At 41.9% G+C, this 12806-nt stretch overlaps 1 protein-coding gene across 1 annotated transcript in view; it reads left to right on the top strand.

Annotated features, from left to right (window-relative positions):
• Positions 1-478: 478 nt before the first annotated feature.
• The window catches only part of CLINT1 (clathrin interactor 1), a 47566-nt gene continuing 35238 nt past the window's right edge, over positions 479-12806 (top strand). Inside the window, exon 1 of the mRNA XM_032124966.1 lies at positions 479-579. Within this exon, the coding sequence (XP_031980857.1) occupies positions 539-579 (41 nt within the window). The 5' untranslated portion in view covers positions 479-538. The remainder of the gene's footprint in view (positions 580-12806) is intronic.

Genomic DNA, 12806 nt, shown 5'->3' on the forward strand with positions numbered 1-12806 from the left:
CCGACATGAGTTCTACGCCAGTGTTTTGACTTCAACCAGCTATTTCACAGCCTTTGTCCCTCCTGTGCCTCGCCGGGCTGTGGGCCAAGGCTGGATGCTGCACAGGCGTGAGGGAGGGTGTGAGGGCGGGTTCGAGCCGGGCTGTACCTGCCCCCCAAAACGGGCACAAGCCCTCGGTGCCCCCGCCGTGTGCGATCGCCGTGAAGCCCTCAGGACACAGCCGGGAGAGCCTCATCCCTCCCCCTTCAACTTCATCCCGTCCGGTCCCACCTCCCGCCCCTCAGGCCCGCTCCCAGTAGGCGCCGCGAACTACCACTCCCGGCAGCTCCCGCGGCGCCCCGCAGGCCCCGTGCCCGCCCCGCTTCCCCGGAACTCCATCTCCCAGCAGCCCGCACGGTTGCCCGACCCTTCATTTCCGGGAGCGGCGCCGCGTCCCTGGCTCGGCGGAGGCGGCGGCGGCCGGAGCGCGGCGAGCGGGGCCTCCTGGGGCCGGCGGCGGAGGGAGCGGGGCCGGGCGGGTCTCCGGGTGGTCGGCGCCATGCTGAACATGTGGAAAGTGCGGGAGCTGGTGGACAAGGCGTGAGTACGGCGGGGCGCGCGCAGGGGGCCGGGGGCGGCTCAGCCGTGGCCCCTCAGCCGGGCCCGCGCTCCCCCCGCCCCCCCCAACATGGCCGCGGCCCCTCCCCTGCTGAGGTGGCGGCGTCACACCCCCTCTGTGCCCGGCTGACCCCGGCCCCGTTGTCCCTCCCTGCCTCCGTCCCTGTCCCCCGGTGACTGCCCGGGGTGGCCCCTGAGCGTCCTCCCGGCGTGGCTTTGTGGCCCCTCCGGGGCTGCAGGCAGGCAGGGGTTGCTTTTCAGGTAGTCTGTGGCCTTTCCATTATGGCTGGCTGCTTTCCCGTTCCTCTCGGGCGCATCTGGGCCCTTCCAGCTTTTGGTGATCAGCTCTTCTGCTTCGGGTGTCCCCTCCTTTGCCAACGTCCCGGGCTGTGCTTGCCCGTTTTGGTGTATGAGCCCTTGGAATCTGTCTCTGCTGGATTGGCTCCCAGCATGGCCCTTAGGCCCCTGAGGGGGGAGCAGACAAGTCTCTCAAAGCAGGAGGGGAGTAAAGAGCCACCTGCACGTTTTCAGAGAGCTGCCAAAGTCACCACATGCTCTCTAAAGTGTTTCCCTCCTTCCTAAGGATAGCTTTGCCTGCAGTTGCCATTGACTCGCCACCCCGGGCCGTTCAGAGGTGGAGCATGGTAGAGAACTGAAATGCTCTTTTGCACCCCTTACACATTTAAATAGCTCCGATATTTACAAGTTTGTTTCCTTGAATAAAGCCTCCTCCCACTGAAGACTTGTCTGTGGACTTGGTTATTGAGATCGCTGTGTTGGCGATGGAGAGCATGACATTATTATTACGTGTGTCAGCCACTCCTTCAGTTTTGGCATGAGAAAAATTTGATATCATGGAGAACTTAGCAAAGGTTGTTTTGCCTCCTCAAATAATAAATCTTTAGGGAAAAACTTGGAGCACTTCTCCATCACTCATTTCAGTGGTGCCCAGTGACGGGACAAGGGGCAGTAGACACAAACTGGAACAGGCTGTCCAGAGAGGTTGTGGGGGTCTCATTCTCTGGAGATATTCAAAACCTGGCTGGGTGTGATCCTGTGCAACCTGCTCCAGGTGTACCAGCTTTAGCAGGGGGTTGGACTGGATGATCTCCAGAGCTCCTTTCCAACCCAAGCAGTTCTGTGATCAGGTTGAAGATGTCCCTGCTCATGGCAGTGGGTTGGTCTAGATGATCCCTAAAGTTAGTTTCCAATCCAAACCATTCTGTGGTTCTATGAATTGTGGAATGCTAAGAGGAAAAACTGGATGGAGGTCTGTAGATTGGTATATACCAGATGGTACGAGTGACAAACAGTTGTACCTGGCCTTTCAAGTCAAAAGACTTTCAAAACTGAGGTTCTGTTTTAAACTTTTTTAATTTTTGTTTCTACAAACAGTTTTTAAAGTGGCCTGTGTGATGTATAGGCTTAAAGATGGCAAACTGAAGAGAAATGTCAGCTTATTCATGATAATCAACTGTTTTGCTCATGGTGCTGTGTGCTAGACTCAGACTTTTCTAGGCCAAGACTTGGATGACATTCAAAAACCACTGTGAATAAGTCTTGTCCTGAGGCAGTTGTTTACTTTTTACAGCTTCTTGTATACAAAGTCAACCCTGGCTTAAAGTAGTTTTAATAATGTGACAAATGAGGTATTTAGGAATGCAACCCAAATAGGCCTGACTTGAGTTCCAGGACCTTTCAGGGAAATCAAGTTTTTCTAAGTTTTACTTCTGTGGGGTTTTTTTTGTGTAGGATTAATGATCACTGTAGCACTATAATACTGTCACTGTTTTTAAAATGTTTACTTCTGAGGATATAAGGTATTAAGTCAAACAGTACATCAAAATCTGAATTGGAAAAGACATTCTATTTCCAGAACAGGTGTAAGAAGTGAACATTTCAAAATAAAAAATGGTTTTTGAATAATCTTCAGTTTTCTGGGAATAACATTATCCAAATAAAGCAGATTGTTTATTAAAAAAAAAAAAAAAAAGGGGGAGGGAGGGGCAGGAGGAAAGTGGAGCCTGCAGAGTAAAGAGTATTTAGAGGCATCAGGATCAATAGTCCCATTGTGTGTGGTGCAGATTTGTCATAATGTCTTCTGTCTTAAGGCCATGACTTAAAAAATTCTCTGCAGAGGAAGCTAAATGATATAATCTGCCTCATAAATAACAGCTGATGCTGCAGCAGCAGCATACTGAAGTTTCACAAGAAACTGCATTTCTTTCCATAAAAAAGGGATATGATTCTATGAGGATTTTGAAAATATGCAAAATGCTTAAAATTTTCCTAGTTCAAACTTTGATAACTTTGATAGTGGTTTTGAGCTCTGCATCTTGACTCCATATTCAGCTGATACTTATCTTAGAGTTTCAGTTTACTCATCTGGGGTTTATTTTTTTATCCTTATTTATGTTTCAATGGCTGAGAGTGTGGTTAGGTCAGCTATTTCAACATGGAGTGCTTTTCTTACACAATTCTCACATATTTTGGTGTGTAAAGCTTCAGTAAGCAACAATAAATAGCCATGGGCTACTTTAAATGCAAAAACCCAGGTAAAAATGGTAACCTGTTAACATTAATCAAAGTCTTAGAACCAAAAAATAAGTTAGTAACTGCAAAATGTATATAAGAAATTCAAATTTGTATTTAGTATTTTTGAAGTATTTGGTCTCTATATTTCTTCAGTGTGCTTGAAATTGAGCAATGAAGTTCATCAGGTAAGTTCTAGTTTGTAATTCTCTTCACACCGCAACCACCTCTTATTTTTATGGTAGCATTTTCTGGTAACTCCAGACTATGGATCTGCAGCCTGTGGTGCATGAGACAATTATTTTAGATATTGAGTGGTAGTCCTATTGTATTTGAAGTTTAGGAGGAAGACTGTGTGGTAGAGTATTAGATTTACTGTTCTAGGATGTGATGGAATACTTTTTGTTACATGTCTTGTTCTGCCTTTTGTTAACTTCATTGCTTTTCAATGCCAGTGCAACTCCCCTCACTTAAATATTGAGTACCTTGATTAGTTTTGACTGAACAGGAATACCTTGTTTCTGTCTGGGCATTGGGAATAAGGTTGCAGTTTAAATCAAATAATTAATAAAACCTGTCTGTACCTAGTAAGATCTGCTTGTCATAAGGTTCATTCTTGCAATTTCAAAATAACTGTCAAAATTCTTCTGCCTTGCAATTTCTTAATGGGTACTGCAATGTGTTCAAGAGGTCTTCAAATGTGTGAAATTATATTGAATTTCTAGTTAGTTTGTAGTTTAAAAGATGCAGGTCTACATATTCTTATTTCTTCTGGAGTAAATTCTGTTTCATAATATTATGTGATTAAGTTAACTTAAAAAGGCAGCTTTTCACCTTTTTCAGTGTTCACTTATATGGGTTCTTTTCCCCCAGTAATTCAAAACTGAATTGGAAAGTAAACTAAACAACTGGAAAATAAATGCAGCCCTCTGTGCTGAGCTCATTGGCTCCAGGACGGTGAACTGTTTAAATGGCAGAGGTTTCTGCTGGCTCAGGGCCAGAGTGGTGCTTGGTGCAAAGTTGGTGAGTCAGGTGGCAGTTCTGAGTCACTCCTGAGGCAGTGTCAGAGATTTCTTGTTCGATTCTCTTTTGTCATAGGCTTAGGTGAGGGCTGCTGTGTAACTCTGTTGCCTCAGCATTCCAGGCAGGAGGTGGCCAGTTCCTGTGAGGGAGCACAGAGGCACATGTCACATACTCGAGCTGGCTGGTGGGAGTGTGAGCTGCAGGAACATTTGACAGGTGGGAAGGATTCTGGTCTCCTGCTCTCCCACTGCTCTGCAGCAGCATGGGATTTGCAGCTTTGTCTCTGGATGCTCTGGTGGGAGCAGTCCCAGATATTGTGGCCCTCATGGCAGAGGGTTCAGGTTACCCCATGCCTGCTCTGAAACAATCCTGTAGTTGTGATGAAACTTGAGGCCAAGTGTTGCATTTACTGCTTGTGAGCTGCAGGAGACTAAGGATCTGGAGGCTGTTTGGTACTGTGTAGAAGCAGCTTGTACAAGAAAAGTCATATTTTTATTTGTATAGGTGTATCAGTACTTTGATAATCAAATCACCAAGGGCCTTAACCAAGTTTTTCCTCAGTGTATGATAACAGAACTGGCAAAAGGTATTGTGGTCACTGAGAGTGAGTTCAGGAGTCCTGGCTGTGGAAATACAGTGTTATACAACTTGGTAACTTCACTTTTAAGTTTTATTGGACAAGTACATGTTGTGCTTTGTGTTCCCTGTGAGATTTCTAGGAGAGCTCTACAAAGGAAACCCCATGGCTTTAAGAAAAAAAAAAAAAACCAAGGAATATTAAGAAACCCTGTTAAAACAGGTTTTAACTTATCAGAAGCTTGAAGGTATCAGCTTGGCCTAGCGGCCAAGTTCAAAACCCAGGCCATCATCTCTCTTTAGTTCTGTTGAATTTCCTCTTCTTGAAGCAGAAACTGTTGATTCATATTTTACTTTAACCTGCATGAGGGGGTTCAGCTTAAAGCAGAACACAGTGTTTGTGTGTATATAGGTAGCTCATTGGACTCCTCATTGCAATAATTTCTCTCTTAATATAACATGTCATGTTAACATTTTTGCTGTCTAGTTTCTGTCACAGACACGTAGGGCATGCAGTAAGCAGGCTGGAAGACCTTTGGACCCATTGAGATCAGATTGCTGCCTGTGTAACAGTGTGGTGAGACTTTACAGCCACTTTCTTTAAAATTCCATTAACATTCTTAGCTTTTGTGATCTTCTGCACTCATGACCTTAATGTGAGAGAGCTCCTTTTAAGCACCTTTCCATATATCAAAGGATAAGAAACAGTCTCATGAAAAAAGGGATGAAGGTGACAGGTCTGAATGTAGTTAGGAGTAGTATTACCCAGATGTTCATTTGCATTAGTTAAGGGGAGTGAGGTAGTTGTCACTGACTTTTACTTAAAAATTAAAGGAAAGAAGTGCCTGTGAGTTTCTTGCCAGTAATAGGAATATGACAGTTGCCATGCCCCTGTTTGGTCCACCCTCCTTCCGGTTCAGTTTTGTTCATCTAGCTGTGCCCTAACTGCTTTGCTAGTACTGCTCTTAGCCTCACCTTTCTGCTGGCCCAGCAGGAATGTGCTTGCAGTCCCTTATGTTGTAGAGTGGGAGGTGAAGCGTTACAGAGCTGTTTCCATACACTTCACAAGTTTGATGAATTGCCCCAGTATGTAATAGTTTAATTTCTTTTTAAATGGAGAGCAAATAGTCTTGTTTAGAATTGATTGTAATAGGGAAGCATTATAACACCTTAAAATTTATTTTAGAGGTAGGCACTTGGGTCCTCTCTTACCTATCCTGATGCTACATCTATGCAAAGGGAAAGGATTTTTAGTGTTTGTGGAAAAGGAAGGATTAAAGGTGCTGTTGTCATGAGCTCCAATAGAACTAGGCAGGGGAGAAGTTCTGGTTGAAAAACAGCATGTTTTCTTTAGTGCTTCTAAATGTACAATCTGTAAAGAGGAGGGTAAATTATTGGTAAAATAGAGTGAATTACTGCTTTGATTGTCATTGCAATTTCTCGCTGTTGTAGCCTAAAGCATGTAATGAGACCTTGCGCTTCACTCCCAGGTCACAGATTAGGGAAGCCAGTAAGATAATTCTGTCAAGTAAACCAAGTCACATTATGCTGGTAACAGTTAAAATTCTGAATTTGTTGACTTCCAGTCTCATATTGTTGTCTGCTACCTCATTCTCTGTCTGCAAGATACTAATGTGATAAATGCACACCAGTCATTTACCCTGCAATTACAGACCTTACAGTTGACTTCTGGTTGCTCATTGCCTGTAGAATGCTCATGTTTGCCCAGCATGTAGGCAGGATCCCATGTATCCTTAGCTGGGGGTTTTCAATCCTCCAGCCTAACTGCCTTCTCTTTCTAATGTGCCTGTAATTGCTCTTATTTATGGGTGATTTTCTTGTGGTTCATGGATTTATCCACCCAGACTACTGAGCTCTTTAATGAAATGCTGTTTGCTGGTTCAGTAATAGCAAGTATTGTTGTAAATGATCCATCATATATCCAGCAAAAGGGTAAATGACTGTCTAACATTTGTCCATTGCTATCTGAATCTCCTGTAAACTCCTTTGCTTCAGTTCCAGGATCATTTAGTTTTCTCTATATTTAAGATTTATTTTGGTTAGCGTAAGCGAGATCTTCAGGGCAGTGAACACTTCCATAGTTTTATGTAAGGGACAGTTAACCCTCACTGCATGAGTTATCCTCCTATTGCTGCTAAAGAGGTGTCCTGCTGATAACTGCTTTAAGAACAGCATTTTGTATTATTATTACAAGCAAGATGATGATGATTATCTTCAGCCCTGTAAGGGCTTGTCCTCTGCCTGGTTTCTAGAGAGCTGAGAGAAGAAAGTCTTGGCAATACAAAGGAAGACTGGATTTGAGCATAGCATTTGGTGCTGCAGCCAGGCGTGCCTGTGTCTGCCAAGCACTTGTAACAGCAAGTTACTTCTTAGGACTTTTCTCCTTCCCTTACAAAACTTCCAGAAAGTTGCTGGTATTAATAAGGAATAAAAAGGCTTCTAGTCTTTGGGCCGTGTAATTGAGTATGGGAGATAAGCATCTGTGAAAGTATTATGCTCTGTACACGTACACAGATACCGTGTTCTCTTGTTTGAATATTCAGCTGGTGGAGTAATCCCTCAAATAGGCAAATATGACAAGCTGATGGATTTATTAAGAGTTGGGATAAGGTAGTTGTGGCCAAGCACACGGGTTTTGTCAGCACACACCAAGTGGTGCTTTTGTTAGTGCTCTTTCAAATGTGTTATTGCCATTTTACACCCTGTGGTAGCTGACAATAGTTTGTATTATGTTGTGTAAGGCTAGCTAAGGTGTTGGCTTTATGTATTTTCAGAGAGTCTAACTGATGTATGTGTGAAATGTTGCTAAAGCAGAGCTTTGCGTGTCCTTGCCAAACAGGACTGGGCTTCTGCTTGGGGAGTGCATGAAGCTGGTCAAAGATAAGAGCCTTACGTACATCACTGCGTGCAGCTGTGGTCAAAAGGATCAAGGTGCTTAACTCAGTTCTATGCTTATTCCTCTTGGTTGTGTTGCCAGTTATTGTATTACAAAATATTAGCTGATTTGCATAATTATTTCATATACAAGGTATAATTACTTCCAAAGCATTGAGCAAAGGTTGGACACAGTACTGCTTTCTCTCCTCAGACTTTGCTATTTCAGTGTGCTGAGCTGTTGCAGTTGGCCTGAAATACAATCTTGAAATGCTATCTGATTCTTCTGTATCAAGTGTTAAACTAATTTCTGTATTTATATTAAAATGATAATTTTCTCTGAAAACAGAGACAAGCCATTGGAGAATGAGTGAAGCATTGCTTCAAAGCATGGTAGGTTAAGAACACAAAAATGTCGTGATTGAGAGCTGTGTGCTTCATTTTGGAGTATTTGGAATTTCTCTCATTGATTTATTCTGAAGTTTGGGTCCAGCTTGTCCAAAGTCCTAATACAAGACTTCCGATTTGAACTCATCTCCAACATGCAGAGTGTGACTGACTTGTTGACCTGTTGCTTCAAGTATGTTTCAAATACTTTACAGGCATGTGCTTGATGAGGAACTTCAGCTTCCAAATTATCACTGTGTGCTCTGGACTTAAATTGAGACAGTATTTAAAGAAGAGGGCCAGGAAATTGAAACTCCTTGAGAAGAGCTGTTCCCTTTTATAGTTCTTTTACTGATACAAAGATGTACAGTAGCATACCATTTTGCTGAAAGTTGGCTGTTTCACAGACTTTGTTTAAATGCTTATCTGAATTTTTTGTATTCATAAGGCAAAACTAATGTAGGACAAGCGAATGAAAAGCTGAATTAGTAGCAAATGTAGCAAGTGAATGAAGTAGTCAGATTTGCACTTGGTTTTTTCCAGCTCCTTGTAGTTTTTTGGATCTTAGTGACAAGGGTCAAATATGGACTCAGTCAGAAACAAGGATTGACAGCCTCTGTTGTGTTTCAGTTTGGAGCAGGAGCTTTATTTACCCCTTCCATTTGGAAGGAAGAGCTGTTACACAGCTAAAGCTTAAAGGATGCTTGGTAGCCTCCTTAGAAAGAGCAGTTGTGTAGAAGAGCATAAACTCTCCAGGACAAAATGGTCCTTCTATTCTGCCTCTCTGCAAAATAAGATCTGATTCTAACTGGCGTGTACTCACTATTTTTTTAAGGTATGCTAAGGTAAGGTCATGTGAAGTTGTTACAAGTTGGTGCCTTTTTTCCAGAAAGCTTTGTAGGCTGTGGTGCTCTGAGTACTCTTGAGTATTTTTTTCAGTAACAGTTAGGAAGAGTATTCATTACTTATTCTTGCATTGTGTGCTGTGTAATGATGGTGTTTGGGTTGCTGTGCAAGGAACTGGATAGAGGAACAGACCCAACTGGAAGCTTTTTCTCTCCCAAAACGACTTTATAGATTATCGGGTTTTGAGTTAGTTGCCTAAGCTCATTTGCCATTCAACAGTGTTGCGCATTTGAGGAAGCAGTGTTGAGATGGGAGGGGAGAGGAGAGGGACCCTTAAAGTTATGTAAGTGGAGGACATTGGACACAACTCCTTTTGTAGTTGCCCTGAAATCTCAAACACAATCAGCACTTTCACCAGTAAGAAAACATAACCTAAGCTGTGAAATCTGAGTTTGTAGTTTCACAGTCATTGTAAGCGTAGGCTGATGGTAAAAGAGGTTTCACGGCCTCCCGTCTGCCACAGCCTGCACACTTCTCTCCCTTTTGCTGGCACTTGCAGACCTTCTGCTTGATGAGAGAATCTCTGACTAACCAGTTGTTTTTGCCAATTTAGTTCTCCACTGGATTGGTTCCCTGGTATAATTAACTCCATGGTCACACAAGTATTTGTATTGGCATAAAGGAAGGAATGGTGTTTGGACAAGAATAAGTGGCTGGGGGCAAAGTACAAGTTGAGTGCTCACGGTACACCCTTAGCATGTGATTTCACAAGCAGGTTGAAGAGCTCTAAGATTACTCTTCTACCAACAGAAAATGTCTCATTTTTATACCTGGCCATTCCCTGTCTTTGCCTTCATTGTGCTGCTGCTGTGTGGTTCAGTATTTGCTGATGCTCTCTTGCTGATAAAGCCAAAAAAGCCCTCAAGGTTTTAGGGTTCATAACTGATTTGGCCACGTGTTGTACAAACAGCTGCTCATGGCACCACAAACACTTGTGGTGATGGGGAAAGGACAGGAAGGTTGGCTGTGGTAGCCTTTTTCCTTCATAAGGCATTTTTACGTATTTTTGTTATTTAAAACTGCACTGTTAGTGGTTTGTTAGCTGCAAGTTTAAATTTGTTTAAGGTTGTTCTTCCATCTCATATATCACAACTTGAAGCTCCCAAGCCAGCGTTTCTGTTTGTATCACTGTTTTGATGGAGAGGATCATATTTTGGTTCCACTCTTGGGTCACGAACTTCCGAGAAAGGATGTAAATTGAATACAGTTTTATGTCTTGTATGGTGCTACTTTGAGTGATTCAGGCTGGAATTGGTCTTCACATGAGAAACTTTCAATTCAATTTCTGCAGCTTATTGTATTAGAAATACTGATGTATATTTGGGTTATATCAGAGTGGTGAAGTGGGTATTCTATGTGGACTGTTACTTTAAATAGATTAAATCTTTCTAGAGGTATTTGGTTTGCCACAAAGAATGAAAATACCGTGACAACACCATTATTGTCACTGTCTAGTTATGGGTTATAAGGAAACTACCTCAAAGCTGTTGTACTTTTCCCACCCTCATTCAAATAGTGCTTCCTATCCTGACCTGTTAAATATTGACTGCATTCTTAATAGATATTAACTGGTTCATTTGGGATACAATTAGAAATATTAGTGTATACTCAACTTATTTAATGAGACTGGCCTACATTTTTTTTAATCTGTTGTAATAGTAATGAGACCTATTGGGAGTTAGGGAGGAGTTTTTTCTCTACTCTGTTCTGAGTCAGAGCAATAGATGTTTTTCTTGGTGGTTACTCTCCCCATCCTGTCAAGCTGTTTAGAATCATCCTAGTGTAGGTAACAGACTGTGCTCAGGGTTTCCTCTCAAGACATTACTTTATACTTAGTAAACAAATACCTCCCTGTGTGATTTTTTGGAGGTGTGTGTTTTGTATCCTACAAGACTACTCGGTTGAAGGGTTCTCTAAGATCATTTTGGTTGTGAGAGAGGAAAAAGGGTTTTGATAACGTTAGATAATTTTATTGGAGTTGCAGGAGGTGAATGCATCTTCTGAAAAATAAATTAGTCTTGGTAACTTACATCTACAAATAGAGCTGATATATTAAAGATTGCTGTCACTTTTAATTATTCTTTGTTTTGACAATTACCTAATTATTTAAACTGTTTCTCTGTATGATCATGTGAAGTGGGGGGGAAACTCTCTGTTCAGAGGTATTTATTATCTAAATGAGTTAACTTCTATCAGTGTTCTGGCTCTCCTTGCAGCAAACAGATGAATTTCTTGAGACAGCTTGAAAACGTAGTGCTAATAGACTCCTAATTGGCAAGTGCAGTCTCAGCCTTTAAACTGCCAGTGTTGTTTTTGTTAATTCCACAGTAACTGTAACTCTTGTAACTACAGACATCAGCTCAGAAAAATCCAGTAATCTTACCATTAGTGAGTAAATAAATAAATAGTGCCTGTGTTGAGCCATTGTGAAATTTGTTTGTTGCAAATACAGTGTCATTTGAAATTATCATCCCTGTGTGGACGGGAACCAGAAACTGGGTCTCTGAGGCAAAGGGAATGGCTCCTGTTACCTTTTTAGGACACGAGTTACTTGATCTCCTGGAGGAACCAGTTTAACAAAGGGATACCTAACAAAGGAGAGGAAACATCATTATCCACCACAAATAAACATGGCTTGGAATTTTGGAAGTTAATTTGTCTGTAATTGACCAGACTCATTTCACAAAAGAACACTTGCTTTCAGTCAAAATGCGTGCTTGTGATCTTGTGGGGTTTTTGTTTGCCGAGCTACACTTTCTAGTTAATTTGAGATACCATCCTGAAAATTTTAATGAAATAATGTTAATATAACGTTGCTGTTGCAATACTTATTCTGAAAGGTGTGTTCTTACTGCTTGTGCCCGTTTTTGGATACTCAGCTGTGAATAGCTCTGGAAGGACACTTTGTCATTAACTATTAACTAAAGTTTCTTTGTCCAGCTGCTTAATACAGCAGCAAAAGGACTGCTAGGTTGTCACCTGCCTTCATGGAAAATGGCATGACTAAAGACCATTGGTATTTGAGCAGGTTTAGTCTATTTAGGATTATGGTGACTACTTTTTTATTCTTGGATAAACTTGTAGCAGAGAAGAAATGTGGTAATTCAGGCTTATTAATGGATGAAGGATCTGAAGTAGGAAAGTGTTCAATTTTTTTATTTTATTAATTTACTGGATAAAAACTGAGTAATTGTGCCATTCCTAGGAACTGGCAATTCAGGACTAAAGGCCTGAAGACAGAGCAAGTTCAGGAAGAGGACTGTATTTTGTCTCTACCTGTAAAATCTTGGATGCTCCCACCTTATTCTGCAGAATTATCACTGCATACTTGCCTTTACTCTTTACACAATATAATGGGCATCTTTTGACATTGTCAGATTATGAAGCTGAATAGGTTTCCTCTTGCACAGTCCTGCTTATGCTAAAGGTGTACAAAGTACTTGCTGGGAGACTCCAAAGTCTTAATTGCAAATTAATTACAAGATGTTGAATTTCTTGTTCTTTCTTGTTAGCAAGGTAAGATGCAAGGAAAGGTTTGGTGTTTTGAATGGCATCCTTGTTGGGAAGAGGCAGAGGATAGTTTTGGAGACACTGAAACAGAAGTTTAAAGGAGCTTGGTTGTGTGTTCTCTGTCTGTGTGCAGTGGAGTCAAGAATTAAGTTTCTTGCATCCAGACATATTCCATGTAATCTTACATAAAGACAGCATCTTCCTTAAATTGTCTGGTAATGGTCTTCTGGATTGGATTTCAGTACTGGATATGAAAAGAAATTCTGCAGGTGCATTAGAGCTATTGAGTGTAGCAGGTATTGTAGCTCTTCTTGGAATAATGGAATAATTCGTGCTTTCAGCTTCAAATAGCAAACAAGCAGACTGAAAGTAACTGATTT

This window comes from Corvus moneduloides, chromosome 15, assembly GCF_009650955.1.
Source record: "Corvus moneduloides isolate bCorMon1 chromosome 15, bCorMon1.pri, whole genome shotgun sequence".
NCBI classification, from domain to species: domain Eukaryota; kingdom Metazoa; phylum Chordata; class Aves; order Passeriformes; family Corvidae; genus Corvus; species Corvus moneduloides.